Source organism: Varanus komodoensis, unplaced genomic scaffold (genome assembly GCF_004798865.1).
Source record: "Varanus komodoensis strain SLA01 unplaced genomic scaffold, ASM479886v1 scaffold3, whole genome shotgun sequence".
Lineage (NCBI taxonomy): Eukaryota > Metazoa > Chordata > Lepidosauria > Squamata > Varanidae > Varanus > Varanus komodoensis.
Window position 1 is genome coordinate 21868002 of NW_025335761.1, and position 26770 is coordinate 21894771.

Sequence of the window (26770 nt, forward strand, 5' to 3'; positions counted from 1 at the left end):
GTGCCTTAAAACCACTTTGCATGTAAATGGAGCAATTATGTATGAAAAATAAATGTTGATTGGAGTAATTGTGTGTGAAAAATAAAAGGGTGTGAGGGGACATTCTGATTTTTGATTTGGAGATGATCTCTAAAATCTTCCAATGATTTCCTATGACTATTCAGAATGGCACAATGCTTTTCAATGGTCATTTTCCTTTTAATGTGTTCGCACATGTGCAGTCACATTCTGTGAAGCAGCAGCAATCAGAATTCACATGGATTTTTCTGGGTGAGAAGGATGAGTCATGGCTTCTGATAGGAAAATGCAGTATTTCAATCAAAGAAGCACTACTTTGAGAAAAGATGAATATTTGCATTATTCTGGAAAACAAAAAGATCAGAAGTCTTTACCTGTTGTTTAAATAATGCTGAAGTCAAAACAGAGCTTTAAAAATGGTTACATTGTATATTCTGGCCCAAGTGTGACTTTCATTCAATTTGCAAACTGGAAAAATGTTTCTTCTAAAGATGTCACTTCACTTCAAACGTTTTTTAGGATTAGGGCAAGATTTTTTCAGGTACCAAATGCAGCCTTGGTTTGTTTGTGTGTGCCTTTTGTTCAAATAACAGTTCTCCTGCAGCTTGTAAGAGAGGAAGTGGTTCTAAATAGACAGTTTTGAAAAGGACCTTTGAAATTCCTTCTAGGCTTTTGAAATACTTTATGAATCAGCTGGTGAGTGAAGTAGAAGCATTTATGAGGAAGCTGATAACAGGAAGCCCTCACTTGTGGCTTTCTGCAGTTTTAAGGAGCAGCACATTGATTTTCTGTCTCTGCCTTTCTTATCCCCACAGTCTCTGGTCTGTCTGGGTTCACCTGTTTGCTTTGGAAAGAGGGTCATTTGCCATGCAGATCACTATCTCTGCATTCTCCTCGGGGAACCATCTCATTTTTCTCTCAGGACTATAAATCATGTTTGGTCGTGGAGCAGCCAGAGAACCCTAGCTGAGGAAGAGGTCCAGAGGTCAGAAAACAAGGCAGCCAAGAACAAGAGAGCCCCATGATCCAGTGACAAGATTAACTCTTAAAATGTCGGTGCTTACCCCTATTCTGACCCCCCCTGAGGTAAAGGAGTACATGACGAAAGGTGAACGCTTCATCAAGTGGGATGATGTGAGTACCAAACCTTTCTTTTTATTACTGCATCACGGCACTGGGAAGCCTCCTGCTCTCAGAGGCAGCCTAGACACGTTCCAAACAAATTGATTAAAAATAATAATGTGCTGCTGGGCTGGCATCTGCAATAGCCTTCTGGGGAGTAGGAAATGGATGGATGTGTACCATTTGCCCCAGCATTTGCAAGGAGAAATGTATCCGTCAGTGCAGTCTATGAATGTGGACTTGTCTTGAAGGATTAGGGTGACTGTTTTGCAGAGGCCAGTGCTCTATCTGAAAAGCCATCCTGAATCTGCAGGTGTCTTGTATGGGAAGGACAGGCTGGTCCAAGTCCAGTTCAAAGGCAGCCATAAAAAGCAGAGCAGCAGAGACCCTGGAGAGGCTTGCCCCAGGAGCACCAGAGTGCAGCCTGAGGGGCACACAGTCTTCTCGGTCATCCCCACCTCCAATATGATAAGCTGTTGCCATCGGTTTCTATTCAAAACAGAGCAATTATATTTACATTTGCAGCTATGCATAAAAGTTAGCTTCTGTGATTTTTATGTAACTCTTATCCTCATCTTCCTCCCTCTCTTGGTGATATGTAAGTGGGATCAGGGAAAGCAATGGATGGTGAGTAAGAAAAAAGAACGATGACCATTGGTTATGTAGTTGTTGTAGGCCTGCAAGTCCTCCAATATCTGTGTGCGGATCCAGTATCTGATCAGTTCTGGCTATCTTGTGGAAAGGCATTCCTATGGAGAAATAATAATCTGTCTTGATAAATGGGTGGAGCTTTTTTGACTGAGGAGCAGGATAAACATGCTTTAAATAATATTCAAGACAGGCCTCAATGAGGCTTTCAAAATACTTCTTCTAGTAAAACGTGCATAAAGAAATTAAAAAATAAACATGGTAGTATCAAATACATGGTAGCATCAAATACATAGCCACAGGCCACTTTTTATAAAAGTGAATCAGCAGGCAAATGTGCAAATTGACTTTGCCCTGTTAAAGAAAGGGAGGGGGAGAGAGAGCACCCCAGATGAATCTGTGCCAGGAAGGACAATCAACACATAAATGAAGGGTGTGACCTGATGTATTTTCAGGCAGAAACAGGTCCTACAATCCCCAGCTTTCCCCAATCAGCCATGCTGTTTTCTGTCGAAACACACACAGAATTGTGCCTCAGAAGCACTTATATAGTGCTTTGATGTGTTCAGAGAGCATCACGTACATTACCTCAGTAAGCCTTACAAAAGCCAGGTGATGTAGGCAAGAGCTATTACCCCTGTATTGCAGGAGGTGGACTGGGACTATGAAGACCGATAGATAATGGCTTGCCTGGTATGTTCTTGCCTAGGGTGAGCTTTAAACCAAGCTCACCTTTGCCCTGTAACCTTCCTATAATGTGTGGATTGGACATGCAGCACTGGACAGAGCAAAGGGTCAAGTACCTCTCTGGAGAGGTGTCTCAAAACACCCCCATTGTTGGGTCACTGTGGTTTCCTGAAGGAAGGCCCTTTCAGATGAATAGTTATGGGTTGTATTTATTGTAATCCTACTTAGACCGGTCAGTCCTAGAGGAGCTCAACCCTGACTGAAGACCAGATACTGAAGGTGAAACTCAAATACTTTGGCCACTTAATGAGAAGGAAGGACTCCTTGGAGAAGAGTCTAATGCTGGGAACAATAGATGGCAAAAGAAGAAGGGGACGGCAGAGAATGAGGTGGCTAGATGGAGTCACTGAAGCAGCTGGTGTGAGCTTAGGTTGACTCCGGGGGATGGCGGAGGACAGGAAGGCCTGGAGGAATGTTGTCCATGGGGTTGTGATGGGTCGGACAAGACTTCCCAACTAACTAACAACAACAACAACTTAGACTACACCCTATGAAATAAATAGTGCTTAGGTTAGACTAACAGTGGATACTGCCTGAAAAGTGAGTTGAAAACTAACTTAGAAATTAAAATATGACTACAATCCTTAGCATGCATATTTGAAAGATAATTCCACCAAAAGCAATAAAACATCCTCCAGATAATATATGCTTAAGATGAGGGTGAACAAGTACAATATACCATCATTTCTCTTTTGGAAAGTGAAAAATGCTTGTCCCCACATTGTTTCTTCTCAATATTTTTCGGGTGTCATCACTGCGTATATTTACTGAGGGTGACTCTCCATGTGCACTCTGGAGGGAATGGTGCACAGTGGCATTGTGGAGGAAGAGTAAATGCATCATGCATACAACAGTCTACAAAGAGGACTGACTCACGTGAGTCTTCCCTTCCAAAAAGAGGGAGGGGGAATCATGCAAATGAAACCAGTCGACTCCTGGGCCTCCTTAGAGAAGGCCTGCTTCACATGCAGTGTTATCTTTGTGGGAAAGGGGCCTATACTGCTCTCCCACTTAACAAAATGAGGCCCAGCTTGAGTATGAACTGGGGCTTAGTCCATGGTAAATGCCCTGAACATGGACGCTGGAACAGTATCACAACAATTGCTGCTGATTATACCTGGGATTGAGGTCACATTGCATTTGGTCTCCTGGAGATGGTCAGGATGGCCTGTGCGTGCAAAAAAAAGAAGAAAAGTTTTACATGAGTCAGCTCTTAGCTAACAGTCACATTTCTGTACTGTTGCAGGAAAAGACCTGAGTTGATGGGTCATGCATCCTGCTCATGTTATGCATCTAAGATATTAAAAGTTGTACTAAGCATGAGAAGAAGATTTTGTATGAATCTGAGATGCTACTATCCTTTTGCTTTCTAACACAAAACAAAAAAGTATCTAAAAGATTATTGCAAGTGAGCATGAGAGAGAAAATGATAAACTGATCAATGGCTTCCTTTTCTCATCTTCTTGTTAGAGCGTTACATGGGATAAGATCAAATGGTGAACTCTTGTTCTTTCATGTTCCTTCCGCCTGCCTTTAAATGCTGAAGTGCTGACTGCAAAGTCACATGTGAGACTGTCCAGGGGCGTGCAGACACAAATGCACCAAACTGTTTTTGAAAAGTTTGTTGAACAGGCAACTATTTTATGTACAGCCATTCTCTTTTATATATCAATGCAAAGATCTTTCAAAACTAAGTTAACTACAGTCAGTCTTCACATATCTTGAATAAGCTGGTACTAATTTTAAAAAGCTTGAAGGAGATTAATGCCAGACTTTGAATTAAGCAGAAAGAGCCGCCTGTTTAAAACGATGTCCCTGATGAATACTGGCAAATACAGAGTCCAGTGTGGTGCTGTAATATCTCCATGAGGTCACCTCACCGCAACTAGTAAGGTGCAATGGCATACTATGGGGGTGTCATCACGCCACTGGTCGTGCAAGCCGTAAGCCCTCGCATGGTTTGGAGAACACTCCAGATGGGGAACGCTCCCCTTCATGTGCACAGGAGCCTCCCGATGGCACACGGTCAATCGTGTCATTAATCTGTGTTGCTTTGGAAGCTTCAGTGCATGTACAGCAAGCCATTAAATCTCACTACGCACCTGCACAAGGACAGTAATGTGGCTATATAAGCCAAGCCCTGGGGATGTTAAGCAGTTGAACATTAGTTCCATTTGAACTCAACAGACTTTCAACATGTTTCTGACCCAATGGCCAAACCAGGTCAAGTCAGGACTTTTTTATAGCATTCTTCCGTAAAATTTGTGTCTGTCGCCATGGTGAACTGACTCAGCAAGTGTGTGTTTCTATCAGTGGAGACTGCCATTTTCAGGGGTACTCTAGTCTACTATGACTATACTTATTAAACAGAATTCTCCTTAAATTCAAGGTGTTGGTAATGACCTATAAAGCCCTAAACGGCTTGGGTCCTGGTTACCTGAAGGAGCGCTTACATCCTTATATGCCCAGCTGCCCCCTGAGATCGGCGGGAGAGGCCCTTCTCCGGGAGCCCTCTGTGGAAGAAGTTAGGAGGGTGGTTACTCGGAAGAGGGCTTTCTCAGCGGTGGCGCCTAAGTTATGGAATGCGCTCCCCAGAGAGGTCCGCCTGGCGCCGTCGTTATTTGTTTTTCGGCGCCAGGCGAAGACCTTTTTATTTAAGCAGTATTTTAAATGTTAATATTATTGAATTTTATTTGGCCAGGGCGGCTTGTTTTATAGTGTTTGTTTTATATTACATATATGTATTTTATTGTATATATTTTAAAATGTTATTTTAATTTTTTGTTGTAAGCCGCCCCGAGGCTTCGGCAAATGGGGCGGCATAAAAATGTTTTAATAAATAAATAAATAAATAAATAAATAAATAAATAAATTAGATCCCATCAAGGGCTTCATTCTGCATGATGTAGTACAGCTCAGATCTTCTGCATGCCATAAGTATTTGCAGAATTAAAATCAGCTCCAAGTAATGGGTGATGTAATATTAGGCTGAACCCCTCAGAATGGAAAAACATAGGCACTGACCTAACTTCCATATTGATTTCCAATCCATCTCCAGTTGCAAATCAAAGTGTGTGCTATCAATGAAGGTGGAATATGGATTTGGTGAATGCATGAGCCAATCTTCAGAAATTAGACCCTTGTCGGTTTAAAAACAAACAAAATAAGAGAGCATCATTGAGCAGCAGGCATTTCATCAGACTGCAACTGAGGGAGAGTTGGGAATCAGAGTCACACTGCTAACTCTGCTAAGAACAGCTCCTTATCTCCCCAAATAATGAATCTTGTAACTTGAAAGATTGGTGCAGACTTTTCGTTCCTCTCCTCTCCTTTTATTTTTGTTTCCTTCTGTTAAAAAAGCTTCAAATAAATAGAAAGCAATAAAACCACAGACTTATTGAAGCATCAGCAAAAATTAAAAATAAATCCATTGAAGCTGACAAAAATATCACAGACTTTTCTTTTAGAGCAGCTTTTCTCAACCTGACGCTATCCAGACATGATGGATTACAAATCCTATATGGTCTAGCTGAGAAAATCCTTAAAAAGTGATAACAGGAATTATTTGCTGTTATTGATATTGATTACATTTTCTAATCACTCTCCTGTTCCAGCATGGAGAAGAGAAATATTTGCCCCAGGCTCACCATATTTCACCTTTCCACTGCAAACCTTGCACTTTCAGACAATGTAAATCAATTTGTTTTTGGAAGAGAGGTGGATTAAAATTGCCCGAGAACAAAATTCAGTATCTGTGAATGCAAGTTGGCTGAAGATACCATATGTTATGTTTTACCTGAGTTGTTTAAAATTGCAAGGAAAAATATTTGAAGTAAAGTTAGCATTGGAAGGCTCTTAAAACGGATAAAATTATTAGCTACCTAGCATGTTGAAGCCTATTCTGTTTAATACAGCCAGATTTGCTATGAAGGTCTCTCAGTTCAAGCATGCCTATGATTCTAATTTGTTGGTGCAAAGACTTTACCCCTTGAAAATGCTTGATTTGCTTGGTTGCTTTTTTTTTGGCTTGAACAGTTAACTTGATTTCCTAATTAACTTGATTTGAGTTTGGATTATACATCATTGAATCAGAGAGTACTTGAGTTTGAAGGGGGTAGAGAGCCATCAGGTCCAACCCCCTACTCAGTGAAGGACACCATGTTCAACTGTCCATCTCAGATGGCTGTCCTGTTGCATCTTGAATGCCTCCAGTGTGGGAGAGCTCACATCCTCCCCAGATAATTGATTCCATTGTTGTACTGCTCCAACAGTTAGCAAGTTCTTCCTGATATCTAGCCAGAATCTGGCCTCCTGTAACTTGAGCTTCCTTAACTTCCTGTTATTCCATGTCCTGCACTTGCATGATTTAGGAAAGTTCCCTGCTCTCATCTTTGTGACAGATCCCATGATCCCCAAGCAGCAAGTTTGTTGACCAGTTGGCTGGGAATGATGGAAGTTGTCATCAACTCATCTGGTTGGTGCCAGGCTCAGTAGATTGTAATTTAGTGTGTGTCCTCAACTCTTCCAGAATTAATGATCTCTTCATGTCTCTCACCTGTGTCTGTCCTTTCATCTTAATACCTTTGGGTTCCAATTTCAGAAATCACTGAATTTGTGCAACTGAGGCTAAGCACAGATGCATACTTCAATAAATCTGCAGCACTGAACTATTTTTGATATTTGGAAGAGTCTGCCATTTTCTAGTGAAAGAAATGTGTAGACTGAATTCACAAATTTTTCAGGATGTATATCTATAGCATGTAACATGCAAGTGTCTACCTGCATGTAGGATGAAAGTATATAGAGCAGGGGTCTCAAACTCAACTTACCTGGGGGCCGCTGGAAGTAGAGTCTGGGTGAGGCTGGGCCGCATCAAGTATTCCACCACTGCAGTGGTGGTGGGCCGCTCATCCCACGGCCGGCCCGGGCGCCGCCGGCGCTTTGTAGGCCACAGGGCCCCTCCCCCGTGCCCCGCCTGTCCTGGCAATTGGCCCGCGGGCTGCGAGTTTGAGACCCCTGATATAGAGGATCTGGGTGAACGTGTAAAGTCTGCTCTCAGTGTCCCTCCACACCCAGCTTCCAGTTAGACCTTCATGTGTTCTGCATGAACTCCTGCCTAGGACTCAGATCTAGATGTGAAGAACATTCTGGTAATCAAGAAGATGCAGGACAGTGGACTGGAAAAGGTGAATGCTAGATATCCAGCCCAAACAATTGCAGAGGTGCTTGTATTTCTTTTATAAGAGACAATTTCTCTATTTATTTGAACAACATTTCCTAAATATGTGTGGAAATAAACAGAATCATAGCATAGGACATAGTCGAACCATTACTGTCATCTAGTCCAACTAATGCCGTCTCTGTTTTCATTCACTCACAGCTGTATGAAGACACGTAAAATAATGTTTCTGATCTATTTATCTTTTTGCTTTTTCCAGGATTCCACAAATGCTTTTCCTGTCATTCTACGGGTGGATCCAAAGGGATATTACCTATACTGGACATTTCAGAGTAAGGTAAATCCTGACCTTTGTATTCCACTGGAGATGGTGACATTAAATATACTTCAATCTTTGAAACACACAGGAAAGCTGAATGGATCTGTGGAATTGCCACATGTCTTAAATCAGACCACTGGTCCATCAAAGCTAGTACTGCCTGCACTAGTACTAGACTGGTAGTGGATGCCCAAGGTATCAGGGTAGGGATGAACAACCTCTTTCAATCCAATAGGCAAATTTGGTTTCACAGAAACTTTTGGGAGTCACATTCTAGTAATTTGTGGAGCCAGAGGCAAAGCAGAAGGGATCAAAAAACATGAGTGTTTTCTTGCTTAAAGCTCTTATTGCCAATAACTACTTTGCCTTAGGAGAGACACTTCAACTTAACCCACTATGGTAAGTTGTATTATCTCTTTGTCTTTCTGTTTAGATTATATTAATTATATCTAAATGTGCAAATTTAAATATAGAGCTTATATGAAAATCTGTGTCATAATGTTGAGAAGGGACCATGCTCGGTCTGCATTATATCTGTTTTTATGCAGCAAGAAATTAGAGTCCCAGGCAAAAGTCACCTTTCTATCCCTGTGTTAGCAGAAGTGGCAAACTGCAGTAGACTGAATCCAGGAAGTAAAGGACTTGCAAACTTTACTGTATCATAAGCAGTAAACAGCAGTCTTGGCAAACAGCCAGCAATATAAAACTGCAGCTCAAAGTAGGCCAGGCTTCTAAAAATGAAACCACTGTTATTACAGAACATAGTGGACATGATCTTTTGCTCAAAGGAAGAGCAAGAAAGGAAAATAAATGCATTGGCTTCACCTTGCCATACTGAGTACTGTCCCTTCATCCTTAGAACCCTTGTTTGTTCCAAGGCGCTCTGTTCCACCCAGAGCTATTTGGTAGGTGTGCATCCTATTGCACATAATAGCTGCTTTAAAAAGTAAGGAAGGGCCTCCAGTGCCGTGCCCAGAAGTGACAAATCACAGAAAAGAATGGTTGTTCACAATGTGGAGACAGGGTGATTCAGAGTTGAGAAGCAATAATGCACAGAAACTCCTTTCTTTCTTAGTGCAAGGGTGGGGAGTGCAGGGAAATGCCATGAAAAGAGCTGTAGAGGCTATGCTTGTTTAGTTCTGCTTTTCAGTTAAGTCAGCAGTTGTGGTCCAAGGTTGCTTCCTCCTAGCCAAACTTCCTTAGCTTGGTGCCTTGCAGATGTTTTGGACCACAGCTCCTAGGGTTCCTGACCATTGGCTGTGCTGACTGGGGCTGATTGGAGCAAAAAGTCAAAAACAAGCAGAGAGCATCAGGTTAGGGAAGGCTATCCTAGGTCATAAAGAAGCTAAAGCTTGAGAATGAGATAAGATTCAAAGATGATAGCAGTGTAGGGTGGCTAACTGCACATTGCTAAAAAAAAAAAAAAAAAAAAGAGGAAATGTACCAGCCCAGAATAGGACAAATGAGGACACCAATTTCCACTGTATTGCATATTTTAGTTCATATGCATGTGTGCCAATTTATAATAAAGATACAACACATTTTGCCATAGTAGAGAAGACTGACTCTGGGACCTGCATGCCTCAATCTGTAATCTACGTGGCAGCTGCTGATAGGCAGCTTCAGAGCCTTCACCCGCGCTCCATTCTTATGGTTTGTTATCTTTAAGTTAGACATGGACTGGATAGTCCTTCAGACAAAGGGTGGTCCTCAATAACGTAAGACACATGGCCACCCTAAACCAGTAAGTGTGCACCCTGCCAGGTTAGAGGCCTAGGAATGTGTGGTGGTCCACCTCAACTCATAAGAAGTAAGACGATCCCTGCTGGGTCAGACTATGGGTCCATTTAGCTGTAGCATCCTGCACTGGCAAAGCAGATACTTCCAGGAATCCCACCGGCAGGGTATGAAGCTGCTTGTTTATTTAATTATTTTATTTATTCTATTTATATCCCACTTTTTCCTGGGTGACTGGCCCAAAGTCACCCAGTTGGCTCCATGGCTGAGCGGGGGCTAGAACTCAGATGGCCTGGGTCTCAGTTTCCCACTCTGAACCACTACACCACACTGGCTTATTTTTCAGGAAAGAAGGCTGGCCCTGGCAGAGGGAGGTGGCTACATTTGAGGAAATTGGGTGGCAGTGCTGGAGTATGGAGGGATAGAGGTGGTCATGCTTCATGGCCTGCCCTGCAATCCCTGAGCTAGCTTGGAAGTGTTCATGCGAGACTGAACCACCAGGCTCGCATTTGTATATAGAATTCAGAAAGTCACAGACAGACAGATGCAGATTTCCAGGCAAAGCTGCATGATCTTCATGGCAGATTAACAACACAACAGCACAACATTTTATTTTATTTTATTTTGTTTATAGCATATTGGCACCTGCAATTTTATGGCAAAAAATTCCATACTGCCAGTCAGATGGAGATTCAAGCATAAGTAGCCAGAAACCATGCAAGCAACTCAGGCCTCAGCTTTTCGTGTTCCTCAGCAACATGCAAAGGGAGCCTTAATTCAGACATCTCCACATGACTGTAGTAGAGATTGGATCTGGACCCAACAGTCCTTTATCTAAAGGATTGCCCTCTGCAGCATAAAACATGTGCACAAGCCACTCATTTTGATTCAGAGGGGAATGCCAGTTTTCCCTTCTAACGTTCCATGGAAGCACAGAAAGCAGAAGCACAATACAAGCAGAAGCACAATACTGTTTCTGTGAGTCTGTGAAGTCAGTCTTGTAAAGATGCCTTGTGGAAGGACATTGAGAGTTAGGGATGGATTCTCTAGGGACTGAAGTATCTGACTGGCACTTGGCTAGTCACTGCATGAACAGGATATTGAGCTTTGGGCTGATCCTGCATGGCTCTTCCTATGTTCTTCTATCCATTGAAGTGGGGCCTGTTTTGCACTTTGTTGGCTGTAGAAATTACGTAATGTATCAAAGGAATTGAGGCATTTTCTGAGAGAGGTGGGAACTCAGGTGATTCATTTGCCTAGGAAATGTGATAGTATTTGATTTGACCATTAAACAAAATAAACAAATCTCAGCATAGAATAGTGGTTTGTTTAAGTGCATCCTGGGAGAGGCCACTGGCTGCCTGGTTTCCCACTCACAAAGAATGCTTGTGACTGAGGAAAGGTGAGCTTCAATGCTGTTGACCAAACCAACAAAAATCCCTCCTCCAAAACAAGTTTGGCACTCATGGGATTACTTTGATGCCATGAATGCAAACCAGTGTACAAAAGATGCATAGGAATGAGTTACCCATGCTGCTTTTCTAGGGGTTGTCCCAGAGCAGGATTCTGATTCTGTTATTCAAGCTATCACTACCAAAAATGGTTACATAGCAACTGTGCTCATTCATTCATTCACTCATTCACACGTGCAATCCACACATATACAGGTGTGCATGTCATGGGATTCCATGGGATCTTTCAAAAGTTATCCTCTAAGATACTTCATGAGAGAATCAGTTCACTGGCCTGTTTCTTTGTTGAAAAGATGGAGAAGTTGTGTGTGCACATCTCCTGCTCCTTTCCTTCCACCCATTTGCTGATGTCCAGGCACAGGTTTGAAAGGGCAGGTCATGAAGTGAGAAAGTGCACAGCAGGAAAGGGGTTAAGGACAGAGCCGGTCATATCCAGACCGTGCTCCCCACACATATGCACATAGCTTCTCTGCTTCCAATGGATGTGGCTTTTTGGCTGGTTTGGTTTAAGAAAATTTGGGAATTCCTTACACAGCCTGTGTGCAGCTAGAGCTGCACCTTGGGGCCTGACAGCCCAGTTCCCACTGCAAATGACTACTCAGGGAATGGCAGATGGTGGGTTCATTAGAGTAACAGCAACAAACTCTGTGTTTATTCAGGAAGGCGTGATGTTGCTATAAATTAATTGACTTTAAAATACTGAACTGCACATACTTGGGATTTTTAATTAGGGTTGGCAAGCAGTGTTGTTGTTGTTGTTGTTGTTGTTGATGTCTCTGATGTCAGAGAATTCTGCAGCGGATTCAGATGAGTTAGGATTTCCATGAATTCAACCAGGGGCCCTGCCACAATGCTCACCAGGGTTCTTGGTATATTGCTCTAAGTCTTCATTGGTCTTTTGGATAGAGACAGTAAGATGGTCCTGAATCCTGATATTAGGCAAAATGAAACAGCCACCTCAGGTGGCAGATGCTGGGGGAGCAGCAAAGTGGTGAAGAGTGTGTGAGCCACAGGTGTTGCTCAGCCTGCATTTCCCTCCGGGACTATCTCAGGTGGAAAAGGGAATAAGACCCACCTGCTGTGTTGCAATAAGATTCAGCTATACTCAGGCCCTTTTTGAATGTGGAATGGGGTGTTTTGTGTGTGGGGGTTGCCGTTTGATCCTTCACCTCAGGTAGCAAGGTGTCTTGGGCCAGCCTTTAATCTCAACATGTAAATGGGGTCATAATGGTTCCATCCTTGACTAAGAAATATTACCTAAGGTGCCCCAGTATTATGCATGCATGAGCCCTTGTAGGGGGCCATAATGGGACCCCTGATATCACCTGTTCTCCAGCCCAAAAAATGCCCCAGGTGGCCTTGACTTGCACCATGCAGAACGCATATGAAAGAACAGTGTGGAGAACAACTACAGTGGATATCCTCATTTGCTGTGTGGATCCTGGGGTGATGCCATCTTATTAAATGGCCTATTAATATTATATGAGAGTGTGCAGAGTTAGAGAGTGGTCAGATTTAAAGTAATTTAAATTTAGGGAAATTGGCAGGGTTGAAATTCAGTCTCCCAACATGCCATTTATGTGGATCTTTCTTTTTCCTGTTCTGTTTTCAACCTTCACTGAGTCCCTTGGTTTTCTGAGATATTTGTTTGCAAGAAGGCAGTTGGCGAAAAATCAGGAAGAAATTTGGTTTTATGCAAAAATATCAGGGAACATTCCTTATATCACCCCCGCCCCCTTTGGCCTGATGGGAGCAGTTGCGATACAAGCTAACAAGAAATCACATTTTCTCAGATATATGCTGCATACATGGTTTTGATCATCAGCTTGATTTTTAACTAGCTATCTTTGTGCTGGTCCAATAAAGAATTGCTCTGAGCCTGTTCCAATAGAATTTGTTGGAGTAAACCACCTAGGCAGGTCAGTAGCATTTATGCAAATGAATTCTCTTTGAGCATGTTTTTTTTATGAATTAGACACTGCAGAGAGTAACATGAGTGTTGAAGCAAGTGGTGTTCTTCCCTTTCAAGTTACTCAAGGCTTAAATGCTAGCTTTTGCTGTTTTTCAGGAAATGGAATTTTTGGAGATAACAAGCATTCGAGACACTAGAATAGGGAAATTTGCCAAGATACCGAAGGTGAGTTTGTGGAAAAGTATATAACATCATTTCTTCTGGATTCGAGTGTGCTCCTAAGATGAAGCTTGCCTCAAAAACAGAATTTTACAAAGGGTCCAAAATTCATTTCCCATTTGTAACCTTCCCATGTTTTCCAACCACTTCTCCCATCTTTATTTTTGCCACCAAACATCTGTTAAGCAGGCAAAGATGCCCACACTGCCTTTTGATTGGCAGCCCTGGCCTATCTGGAAGCAGGGCTAGACTGCTACTTCATGCAGGATCCAACACGACTCTGAGGCTGCTTTAACAGCAGAAGCACAAGGAGCTGCTATAGTTCATTCCTACAGTAAACTCTGTGTGTAGTGCAAATGGGTCATGCACAAGGTTGTCCTTCCTTCCATATCTGGGAGATGGAGTAGTGGTACCATCAGGACAAGATTATGTTCTTATCATATTGCATTTTTATCCCACCTTGTTTCCTCTTGTGAGGAACCCAAGAGAAGGTTCTTGCCTGGAAGGGAGGACTATTTGCAAAAAACTCAGGTCTTTCTCAGCAAGCGAGCCCTTGTGCCTTCAGAGGGTGGCTTGCTTGCTGTGGGCCAGCCATTGAAAGCAGGGGTGGGGGAAGCAATGTCCAACTTTGGCTGGGGCAATTGTGCAGTGTGCACCTTTCTGTGCTTCGTCACAGCTGAGCTTGGAACTTGCACCTGTTGCACTTGCCCCTTGTTGCACAATGGAGACAACTAAGGGGGGAAAATGGCACCCACTTGTGTAGAAACAAGAAGCACCAGAACATAGAGGGCACGCAAGGGTAGCCTGTGAAAGGTGTCCAAGGGCACTCTGAAGGGGTAGCTCCAGCCTGTCCCTTAAGGGGATAGCAAGAGCTGCCTCTGCACCCTTCTTTTGCCATCTTGGGAGGAGGGGGAATTAAAGGGACAGCCATGGCGAGCCAACATTGACTCATGATTGCTGCTGACAGAGGGAGGAGACTCACTTCTTTCTGTGGTGTTCCAGGGATACTGTTGGAGGTATGAGGGGAAAGGATGGGGTGCGGGGAGCAAAGTATTCTATAATAAGTCTGTCAGGCTTATCATGGGTAATTATTGCCAGGGTGTGTTGTTGTGTCATGTGAACTCAGCCAACTGGGAATAGTGTGACATGTTGGATGGCACCCGCTGTCATACAGGTGGATTTCCACTTGCATAGCAGACTTTTTTCTCCTTCCCTCCCTCTGTTATCCCCAAATCTGCACCAGAGGATATTCTAACACATCCTGTGTTTTTGTACCAGCTAATCCCGTTCTTCAGAGGTTGAGGTGGCTGGATGGGGTGACTGGAGTGGAGGGTGTGGGCTTGGGTAGACTCTGGGGGATGGTGGAGGACAGGACAACCTGGAGGAATGTTGTCCATGGGGTCATGAAGAGTCTGGCACAACTTAGCGACTGAACAGCAATAAATCCCATTCTTAGCATTTCTGTCAGAAGTAAAATAATCTAGGGGAAGAAACAAGTTGGTAAACTTTTCTAAAAAATGCAATAACATTCTGTGTGTGTGTGTGTGTGTGTGAGAGAGAGAGAGAGAGAGAGAGAGAGAGAGAGAGAGAGAGAGAGAGAGGATGCCCTTTTCTGCTCTTCAAAATCCACTTTGAATTTAAAGCAGAAGATTGCTTCAAGGAGGTGATTTGCCTATTTCCTCTCATACTTAGGATACTTATGCTTGTTTTTCCTTTGCAGAGCCAGAAGCTCCGAGAGGTTTTCAATTTGGATTTCCCAGAGAATAACTTCTTTCTCAAGACATTGACAGTGGTTTCTGGTCCTGATATGGTGGATCTCACCTTTCACAATTTTGTATCTTATAAAGAAAATGTTGGAAAGGTATTAGAGCACTCAACGGTGCCAGACGGAGCACTGTGAAGTGTCCTGGAACCAACTCAAACAGAAGGGAAGACAGGCACTGTGTAGTACTGCTACATTATTTTTTGAAGTGTGATTACACTTTGTTCAGAGCAGGAGTAGTTTATTTTGCACTGTTCTCACCTATCCTAGCAGCCACACAGTGGCACCACTTTGACAGAAGCAGTGTGGCATCTTGCCTGTGGTGTGGGATTTGGATATGAGATACAGCTTTTAATCCTTGCTCAGCCAGCTGAGTGGACGGTTTGCAATGTGTCTTCCACCCTCGAGACAGCCAGTGTGGCACAGTGGTTGGAGTGCTGTCCTGGGACTTGGGGCATCTGGGTTCTCATTCCTGGCCAACACTTGAACCACTGTGGAGTGATTTTGGGCCAGTCACGGACTCTCAGCCAAATCTACCTCAAAGGGATGTGAGGATAAAATGGAGAAGAGAGGGACTATGTTACCACCCTTGGGTTCATCACAAGAGGGAAAAAATCCTTCTAATTATTATATTAGAAATCTAATATAATAATAACTGTTATTTATTTCATAGTCTGGCTGTGAAGTTACAAAATTCCTGACCATAAGTTTGATTTGACTTGGTTTGGGGGGCAATAATCTGATAGACTGTTGTATCAAATCAAGCAGCACAGTGCAGTAGTTAGACAAGTTCTGGGGAGACTCAGGTACACGTCCACACCCAGCCAGAGAGCTCACTGCCTGGCCCCAAGCAAAAACGATGTACTTTACCTTAAACTGCTTGGAGGAAAGATTGCGCATAAATGCAATAAGTTAATTTGTATCCTGGATTTACTCTAGACAGGTATGTGTAGTGTGAAGTGTCCTTTCATTTTTGGCAGGTATGTGAAAAGAGGACCTGATTCAACACACATTTACTGGCATCTGTTGATTTAAATGTTGCTGTTATTGGGATCATGACTTTAACAAGGAAAGAATCATAGGACAGCTCTTCAGTCATGCTGAAACTCTGATTGTTGCACAATATAATTTTCCACTGTAAACTTCTACACTTGGCTTTTTTTTCAGAATTGGGCAGATGATGTCATGAGCATTGTTAGGAACCCCTTTATATTAAATGCTTCCCGTTACAGCTTCCTGGAAAAAATGTAAGCACTCATCAGCTAAGTCTGCACTTCCAAAGCTTTCCTATCACTCACCTAGCAGCAAATCCAAGTGGCAAGTGACAACAGAAACAGAACCAAAGTGGAGCCACATTAAAACTAGGCGGATGCCTTATAATGCCTAGGGATATCCCAAGGCTTGCAGGAGTCCAGCACCCCACTTTTTTTAGAGAAGTAATCCCCTACTGCACCCTGCAAAAAATGGCCCAAAGAGAAGAGGGCACTCTCAGCAACCATGGAAGCCAGCCAGAAAAGGAAAAGCTGGGGAGGGGAATGGGAATGTCCTGCTTCAGCCCCTTACCACTTATAGTATTCTGGCCAGAAGCCTGAACAGGGCACCTGATATATTGCATTATTCTGTTGCTTTTCTCTGCCTCCATTTTATAAAAGAGCCAGTGTGGTATAGTGGTTAAAGTGTTGGACTGAGGACCTGGGAGATCCAGTTTCTAGTCCCCACTCAGCCAGAAGCTCACTGGGTGATTCACTCTCAGCCCAGCCTACCTCACAGGGTTGTTTTTGTGAGGATAAAATGGAGCTATGCAAGCTGCTTGGGATCTTCACAAGAGGAAAAAAGGTTAGATATACATAAATTATAATAATAATTAGTAGTAGTAGAAGAAGAAATAGAGAAGAAAAGAAACCAAAGGCAAGGTGCCAGTATTTCATAAAGCAGTTTATGAAAACCATGAGTTCCAGTAATTGCAATAGATCAACAATAAGGCTGTGTCATTGCTACTACGCTACACTATTGGAGATTACGTTATTAGCTGTATTAGAAATGTACTAAATTAACAAATAGAACCAATTCTTTCCAGTCACTGCAAAAGCAATGACACTGAGAAAAGTAATGAGAAATTTAATTTCAGCATCACATCTCACCTTTATTTACCCCTGAGTGTTCAGAAATAGCTGTCACTGAGGCATGAACAGGCATACACATATTCTAATCGGTATCTCACCTTTTCCTGTCTTCCTTCCCTCACTCCTTTTTGTCTTTCCCCTTTGTGGGATTCAGAACCAATGAAGGATTGCCTCTTTTGATCTTTCCACAGACTAGTGAAGCTGAAGACACAGCTGAATGCTGAGGGGAAAATTCCAGTCAAGAAGTGAGTATGGCATTCATGCATGCTTAGGCCAAACCTGAGAAACTAGGACAAAGAGCTGCCTAGCCAATCCTTTTCCTTGGGATTTATTTCAAGAGGGAAGTGGGGCGGGGGCGGGGGTGGCAGGGAGAGACTGAGGTAAATTTTGTCAGGTTTCAAATCAGCTGTGCTCTACAGCACTCACACTGTTTCATTTATTTGTTTCCTTATATTTCATGCCTATGCTGCCCAATAGTCAAAGCTCTCTGAGCAGTTCACAGAAATTAAAATTTAGACTGTAGCATACCAAAAGCATAACGTAAAATCTTTAGGATACACATGAATCAAAAAGTGTAAAACAGCTAAAAGCACTTAAACATACAACACCAAGACCTAACACTGGTTGTTAAAAGTTGCATCATATGCTGCCAAATGTCTGGGAGGAGGAGTCAGTCTTAACCAGTCACCAAAAAGATAAGTAGGTTGGTGTGCCCAGCTGGCTTCAGCTGGGAGAACATTTCACAATATATGAGCTTTGCTTATTCCAAGGAACTCAAGGTGGCCTCTGTGGTTCCCCATGTTTTTCCTTTGAACAATCCTATAAGGAATGTCAGGCTGAGAAAGAGGGACCAGCCTGAGGTCAGCAGAGAGCTTCATGAATGGAGATTTGGTTCACTACAATTTTAGTTCAGGACTCTAACCAGTAGATCACATGACCCTCAAGGCTTGTCTAAATGAGCCATTTATTGTGTATTTGCTCATCCTTATACAAGCATGAGCAAATTCATGTGATGTGGTGACCCTCCAGTTTCACTTTTTGTATATAGCCAGCACTTTTAGTCAGTTTTTTAGAGCAGGGAAAATGGGATGATATTTCCAATTGGTGAAAGAAACTGCAGTTTTGTCTTGTGTATTTGTGCTGTTCCTGCATACCACAGTGCCACCTTGAACTTACATAGTCAATAAGGAAGAAAGGCAACATTTATTGTGTAGTGCTTGAATCTCAGTTTTGTGACAAAACTGAAAGTAGGTACTGATTATTAACATCAGTTTTAACAGTTTTGTGCAGAAAAGCTCTCAGCCTGAATGAGTCCCCAACCTCTTTTCCTGCTTCTCCCCATACTGCTAAAGGAGAAAGAAATATCCATAGGCTTTACCCTTCCCTTCGTGCTGGAAGAAAACCTCAAGGAGGAAGAAAACCTATAGCATAGTTCGGCTGACAGAAATAGCCCCTTTCCTTTCCTTTCCTTTCCTTTCCTTTCCTTTCCTTTCCTTTCCTTTCCTTTGGCTGAACAAAAATACAGGGGTGTGGGTTATGCATAAAGTTAGCCCTTTTAAGAGGGCAAGTGTGGTGTTGTAGTTAAAGTGTTTGAATTAGGGAACCCTGGTTCCAGTCTCCACTCAGCTGTATCTTCACAATAGCCCTGTGAGGTAGGTTAGGCTAAGAATTAGTGACAGGACCAAAGTCTCCCAGTGAACTTTATGGCTGAGTGGGGACAAGGACCCAGATCTCTGGAGTCCCAGTCCAGCATTCCAGCCACTATGCCATACTGGTTCTACACCACATGAATAATGGGATCTCCTAACGTAGCCTAGCCAACATACATTTTCTCCCTGCCCACCTATCTCCAGTATCATCTGTTCTTCCCAGTCTATGGATTCTCTTTCCCACTGGAAATCTTGCCAGGTAATTCTCTCCTACCAACTCCACGTCTAGCTTACTTTTTTTTCTTTATCCATCAGTATTTTTCAAGCATTTCCTGCAGACAGAAAAAGAGTAGAAGCTGCATTAAGTGCTTGCCACCTTCCAAAGGGAAAAGTGAGTATCATCTTGGTTTACACTGTCATAGGCATTAAGCATATTTACAGTACAGAATTAAATTGGTTTACTGTGTTAGATCCAGACTTAGTCACACTTAGACCAAACCCATTCAAATCAGGGATTTATGTTAGTAATAATGTAAGTTATTTTTTCCCAGCTAACTCTAAGCATGACTAAAGATGCAATCCTATGCATTTGACAATCCTACAACTCCGAGCATTCCCCAGCTGGCTAAGCAGCTTCAAGTTCAGACATTGCGACATCCAAATGTGCTGTTCCAGTTAGGGTAACCATGTGATCTACTTTACAGAAGACAATTCTCTGTTTGAAGACCAACCTGTCAGAGGACAGTCCTCTGCTGGAAAGTATCCTCTGTCTGATGGGCTGTTCAGTCCAGCTGCTTCTGGTTTCCTGGAAGTTTAGTTTTAAGAGAGCAGTGAAGGTCCTGAAATTGCTCATCAGTTAGCACCCAGATTTGTTTGTTTGTTTGTTTGTTTGTTTGGAGTTTTTGTATGCTGTCCCATTCGCATAAGCCTCAGGACGGCTTCCAACAGACAGAGTGTTGAATTTATATTTAAATTATAGTAATAATTTCTTTATTTGTCTCTACACAGACTCACAGACACAGAGGCACACAGAGGCACACAGAGACACAGAGACACACAGACACACAGACACACAGAGAGAGAGAGAGAGAGAGAGAGAGAGAGAGAGAGAGAGAATCCCATACAGTTTCATACAAATCCTTGTGCTTTTTTTCTATCCTTTTTTTTAGTGGGGAGGACTTTGGTTGAGTGGCCACTTGGGCTCCAGTGTGCAGCTCAGTAGATCCCTGCAGACCTGTCCCAGCCTTAATAATCTCTGAGCTCAGCCTCAGAAGGATCTTGTGTTCAATATGAGGTCTTAGTCCCAAAACACATGAAGAAATACTAACACCAAAAATACTGAAACCAAAAAATCCTCTCCATTTGTGCAGCAGCCCTAAGGCACAGACTTTATCCTGTGAGTCCAGGCTCTAGAGTCCAATAGAATCAGGAAGCCCCCTTCAGCACATTTCATTGTGGAAATGGAGCTCGTTGAAAGTTGTGACAATGAACTTTATGATGTTTTTATTGTTATGTGCATTTTGTACTGTATTTGTCAATTGTAAACCATTCAGACAGCAGTATAAATTGGGCCGGTTGGAAATAAAAAATAAAATAAAATAAACACAACACCAACCATGAGTTGATCTTTGGTTGATCTTTTGTTTCCAGAATGATGGTATCAATCCAGAAGACTTCCCTGAATCTGTGTACAAAACATTCCTGATGAAACTATGCCCTCGGCCAGAGATTGACGAGATATTTACTTCACAGTAAGCCTCCTTTGTGCAACAGGGCAAGGACGGGGATACTGCATGTGCAGAGAGAGACTGAGAGATACACTAAGAACCTTGCACAGTTCCTCTTTTTAAAAATTTTGGCAGTTCTTGCGGTGCTATTGCTATTAGTTTCACACCAGCCTCTTTGGAGTCTGTGTGTTTGCATGCGGTGTAAATCCAAAGTCAAATAACCACCCAGCAAAATGCATTTTTATTAGCTGGCAAAACTATCCCTGGGGAAGGCTAGTGACTCCTATGTCCATAGGTCTCCTTATCCACAGCAGTTTCTATTTGGAGCTTCATAGACTGATGGTGCTGCACCTATTTTAGGGGCAGAATTCAGCACCATTGATAGCTCCTGCAAAGCTCAAATTAAAAGTTGCAATAGATGAGGATCCCCACTGAGTAGGAGTCACTATCCCCCCCCCCATGTGATAACTCTGACTCCATTCACACATATATTTTGGTCCACATACATCAATGTACACACCCAGAGACTTATCTCAGTCTTCATCTCTGTGAAGCTCTGTGATCCCAGCAGTATCTCGGATGCTGTGCAACTGCCACTCGTATTTCTATTTTTATTCTTTTATTAATTTGTTGTGAACTGTCCCAAGATGTCTGTGAAGGGATGGTATAGAAAAGTAATAAATAAATAAATAAATCTCTAATATGTGAAAACTGCAGTCACCCCACATAAAGTATATTGGACAAGGAAAGTATACGAAAAAGCACATCAGATCAAAACTATGCAAAGGTATTTAGGAAAAGTTCTTGCTGCTGAAGAGAGTTTTTCCAAGGCACCTAAGAATATTCTTTCTTCTCCTTCCACTGTCTTTCCTAAGTCATTCAAAGGCCAAGCCATACATGACCAAACATCACCTGACAACATTTATCAACAAGAAACAGCGAGATTCCCACCTCAATGACACGCTTTTCCCCCCAGCTAAGCCAGAGCAAGTCCAGGATCTCATAGAGAAATATGAGCCCAGTATGATGAATATTCAGAGAGGTAAGTCCTTTTCCACCAGAATGAATTTTTGTCATCAGTCCAAAGCTAGAGTCAACACAAGCACCAAAGGGACACTTAAAATGGTAAAAATGGAGGCCATTGGTCAGCGAAAAAGCACAGGTTTTGCATATGGAAAGTAATGTCTACTTTTTAAATTATTAGTAAATGAAGCTATTTTTAAGGTCTGGTCTATCAGTTCAGAATTTTCAATGGAAAAGTGCTATTCATTTTATAAATAAATTTTAGAATGTTTCTCTCTCCTCCTCCATTGACCTGGAAGAGTTAGGAGCCAAAGCAAGAAGCTATTGTCTGCATACACTTTTACTAATACACATTGACAGTTAACACAAATCCCCCCAGCCATTAAAAAAACTGGTCTCCATATCTGCAGAATCCTCATGACTCAGAAAAAGTTGGTCCACTGCAGGATCCACAGGTTGGACTCTGTGGCCTTCCAACTCTACGGTTCTACGGTCCTATGTTTCTCTGATGCCAAAGAAGGGGGAGGGTCCATGTGGGGTATCTGAGGGGGCTGCTTTGGGATCTTCAGCAAGCCAAATTTGACCCAAGAGCCTGAGGTCCAGCACCTTGCAACAGAGAACTGCAGCAGGAGCAGCCATGGTCAGCTACTTCAGGTCTTGTATTGCACTACCAGTAATAATGTTGCTTTATCTTACAGGACAGCTGTCTCCAGAGGGAATGGTCTGGTTTCTGTGTGGCCCAGAAAACAGCATAGTGTCCCAGGACAAGCTATTGCTGCACCAGGATATGAGCCAGCCACTGTCCCACTATTTCATCAATTCATCCCACAACACCTACCTGACAGGTATGCCTCCGCAGAGAGACATGCGCATTTTAACTATTATTTTATTGCAAAAGGCTAATGATGCACACGGCTCCATATTGGGAACCATGGTGGGGCTTCTTGTACAAGCACTGAGCAGTTCTGCAGGGATAAACAGGGGCCGGGGGGGGGGGGGGGACAGGTTGTATCAGGCCTTCCAGTAATATCTCTGCTCTGCCCTGATGATTTCTAGTTCTAACTCTACCAGTAAAGTATTCCAGCTGGAGAGTGATGGGCAGTGACAGTTATCAGACCAAATCTACTGACCAAAAGCCAGCTGGCAACAAAAGCCTGTACCTTCAAAATGTAGTGTGGTGTTTCAACCTTATATGATGTGGCTTTTGCATGACGGGGAGGAGAGCAAGTGGATGCCTACAAGAGGTCACCCTTCTTTTGGTGAAAGTAATAGCCTCAGGCATCAAGGGCCATCGCTAAATGAAGTGGGAATGGGACCATACTTCAGTGACAGAGCATGTGGTTTGCCTGGAGAAGGTCCTCGGTTCAGTCCCTGGCATCTCCATTTTAAAAAAGATTCAGGCAGCAGCAGATGTGAAAGGTGTTCAGGATCCTGAGATCCTGGAGTGCCAATGCTTGTCTGAGTAGGCAGATTGGGCTAAATGGAGCAATAGTTTGATACAGAATGAGGCTGCTTCCTAGATCACTAAGAGCCTCCAAGGTGCTTACTAGAATATTTGTGTGCAGAGAAAAATACTTCCCTCTCTTCTTCTATAGTACATTGGAAAATGAGGCTCCCTGTGTAATGTCAGACTTCTCTTTCCTCCTTCTGCCCTTCTTTGCAGCTGGGCAGTTTTCAGGAATCTCATCTCCTGAAATGTATCGCCAGACCCTTTTGGCTGGCTGCCGCTGTGTGGAACTGGATTGCTGGAAGGGGCGCCCTCCAGACGAGGAGCCGATCATCACGCATGGGTTCACCATGACAACAGAAATATTGTTCAAGGTAAAGACCACTTACTTTTCTCTTGTTTGATTGAGGCAATTATACTCCACTATTCAATTAGATTTCAAGAATGGCTTATAAAATCCCAAAAGACAAATGAAAACCATGTAACAATATTCTTGAATTTGCCCATATAATTCTTAAAAGTGCAGCACCGAGAACTAGATACAGAACTTGATAGGAGGTCTGAGTGTTTTAGAATACAGTGGAACTATTGCTTCCTGTGATATGAAAACTGTGGTTTTATTGATGTATCCAAAACATAATATCTCAATATGTTTAATGTATAGCACAGCTAAGCTATGCATTCTTCATACAAACCAGCTCATCTGATTTTGGGTTGTTGTCATCCTCTCTACCCCATGCATACAAAACTTCACATGTATCTCTGTTGGTTCTCCTTTTGGACTTTTACACAGGAAACTGTTGCTGGGATATAGCTATTTTCAGTTTCATTGCAGAACTGAGATCCGGGTCCTGCACAAAGAACATTTCCATTTGCTTTTCCACTTTCCATTTTAAAGTACTTTCCTTGTTTTAAAAAATCACACCAAAGTGATCTTCACACACATAAGTGAAACTGAAGGCTCACAATGTCATTTAAAGAATCCCGAAATACCAATAGCCAATGATAACTGTACAAAAATGCCTCCTGTAGGAAAACTTTGGGCAAATCCACATCAGGCATTTTTATTGGCTTTGCAATACCTGACTCAACCTATTCTCTTGCACTATTTCTCCCAAGACAGCCTGTTATATCACAGTTTCTTTATATATATTGTGGTTTTCTCTCAATATATTTGTGTGTGCTAAGCTTGTGGTACTGTTCTGTGGTCTGCAAGAAATGGTTTCATTTAGCCCTTGGACTGCCAAGGTGGGTGGGGAAGGAAGTCTTCTAGCAGAGGTGCAGTAAAGTGGCAACAAGCCAGAGACGCTCATTGGTTTTTCCCCTTCCTTTGAACCCCCCCCCCCCCCACTAGTCATCTTCACTGTCTCTCTGCCTGGCAAATGCTCCCTCCCTTTGAAAAAAATTAAGAAACTTTTCAAGCCTTCCCAGTTGTCTCCTTTGTCCTGTTGCTCAAGAAGCAAGTAGCTGGAATCCATTCCACTCAGAAATAAATCAGGTTATCTTTACTGGCCCTGTTCACAATTAGGCCACACTGACTTTAATGGAGCCAACTTGTGGGGAAGTCTACAGAGGAGGAGAGTACTTGTTTGCATTTGGGTGGAAGGAAATGGGGCCGCTGGTCCTTCTGGCTTCATCCCATGCAAGTTGGGAACACAGGAGCAAGCAGCAACACACTGTCTCCTTCTCCATGAGCTGTCTTTCATTCTTGACACCTTCATCCTTGACATTCATCCTTGACACCTTCACATAGCTAACTGAGCCTAAAAATATGCAAATCCACAGAAAACTCACTTCCCTGCACTTATTCCCTTTCCAGTTTTGTAGCTTCTCCCACAATTGCATTTGCATGCAATACACGCTCACCTTGTGTCATTACACTGTATTCATTAGTATGTGCCCAACTGTGATAAACTCATTTTGCATGAATACTGTGACTGTGTTCCCTCATAAATAGAAGAGGATCTAGCGTAAATCTCCTGTTTGTTTGCTTTGGCCATTTTCAGTGTCAGTAGTTTTAATGTGGCACTAAACAAGACACAGAGATATAAGAATGTCAAAACACAGGAACTTCTATATGCATGTATCATACTACAGATGTGTCCATCATTAATAATGTGACTACATGATAAATGGTCAAGAATCCTGCTTACTCCCCAGGTTATCTTCCCTCCACCTATTACCACCCTCTTGAAGACCCTGCACAGTTTTCTTCTGGTCAGAGCCTTGAACAAAAGAAGGAATTTGTGTCTTGCATAGCTATGTGTCTTGTACAGATGGCAGTCCTTTGTTTGAAGTGCTGTCAGGAGCCTGCCTTCTGTTTGAGGGCATCTTCAGTTTGAAGGGCTGTGTAGGCCAAGTCTGGTTTAAAGGTGAAGAACCAAAAGAAGAGAAAGCAGCAGCGGCCCTGAGGATGCTCATCAGCAATTAAGGCCTGGGTAGGAGATGGGGCAGATGCATAAGTCACCTGGTAATAGACTTGCCCATTGCAGTGAGATGTACCAAAGTTCTATTTAATTTATAGTAACTCTTTCTAAATGTGAATCTATGCAATTTTTGTACAAATTGGTGCCCTCTTTGTTTTCTTTTTTTGGCTCTGTGTAAGTAGCCACCCTACAGTGCTGTCAGCCCTTCTTGCAGTAGGGCATAAAGAAGGATAAAAGGCTCTTCCCCCTCTAATGATTAACTCGTTTAGTATGCTTGCAGATTTTAATGTTCATAATTTTACCTTCACAATCTTATGACATCATAGGTACCTTGACATGGCAGCACACAATGTGCAGAGAAAATAGCGCCCATTGTGTTTCACTGGAGCTATAATTGCATGGAAGGATTGCTCCACACCACAACAATGAATCTTGCAAAAGAATTGCAGGTCATTAGCACAGCATGCACCTTTCATTCTAGCTTACATAACGGATATGGATCCTCCCCTCTCCCATTCCTTCCTATGGCTGTCTTCCTTTCCAAAATAGCTGTGGCCTGGGGAGGTAACTCTCTCCTATTTTGAACCCACAACACTCTTTGAAAGGTAGTTCAAGCTGCAGCCTCCCCCAGCCATCCACTGCTTACTCAGTCCAGATGAGTTGCTTTCAAGAGGTAATATGGAACCTTGGAGCCATGACAATCCCTGGTTAGATCCAGTTGACTTTCCCAATGCTGCATATGGTACCAAGAGTTCTGTTTGCCACTGAACGGTTATGTGCTGTTATCAAATAATATAGTTTACAGTTGCACAATGTCATAGAGTGAACAGAGAAAGAAAAGGCGGATAATTGTAGGGAAAGCAGTGCAAATGTAACCTACCAATTACCAGAGGAATAAAGAAAAGTTAATGGCAGATGAATGGAGGTTTTGCAAGAAATATTGTTTCTGAATAAATAAATAATGCCAAGGAACTGTCTGCTGGATTTGCTTTGGGAAAGTTAGCACTCATGGATGTAGCTAAATGTCCTGAACTGTTGGTCTCTGGGGAGCATTTTGCACACTTAAGGCATTTTGAGACCTTCTCTACACAAAGCCTTTATTCTGCTCCCATGATCCCTTGTTCACACAAGTTTGTGGAGCCTTTTCTTAATTTTATCATCCTCCAAAGTCTCTCCTGTGTTTCTGCAGTCTTCTTAGGTTGGTTTTGAGCAGGGTATTTGCAAGGTATTTAATTTTCAA

At 42.7% G+C, this 26770-nt stretch overlaps 1 protein-coding gene across 4 annotated transcripts in view; it reads left to right on the plus strand.

Moving 5' to 3' along the window:
- Nucleotides 1-811: 811 nt before the first annotated feature.
- PLCB2 (phospholipase C beta 2) overlaps nucleotides 812-26770 on the plus strand; it is a 66726-nt gene continuing 40767 nt past the window's right edge. For 3 of the 4 annotated variants that reach the window (XM_044436785.1, XM_044436787.1, XM_044436789.1), the window contains exons 1-11: nucleotides 812-1152; nucleotides 7974-8051; nucleotides 13311-13379; nucleotides 15094-15234; nucleotides 16303-16382; nucleotides 17450-17503; nucleotides 19223-19298; nucleotides 20558-20658; nucleotides 21510-21676; nucleotides 22356-22502; nucleotides 23321-23478. In XM_044436785.1, coding sequence (XP_044292720.1) covers nucleotides 1069-1152; nucleotides 7974-8051; nucleotides 13311-13379; nucleotides 15094-15234; nucleotides 16303-16382; nucleotides 17450-17503; nucleotides 19223-19298; nucleotides 20558-20658; nucleotides 21510-21676; nucleotides 22356-22502; nucleotides 23321-23478 — 1155 coding nt within the window. In that variant the 5' untranslated portion in view covers nucleotides 812-1068. The remainder of the gene's footprint in view (nucleotides 1153-7973; nucleotides 8052-13310; nucleotides 13380-15093; nucleotides 15235-16302; nucleotides 16383-17449; nucleotides 17504-19222; nucleotides 19299-20557; nucleotides 20659-21509; nucleotides 21677-22355; nucleotides 22503-23320; nucleotides 23479-26770) is intronic. The other variant, XM_044436788.1, reaches the window with a different exon arrangement.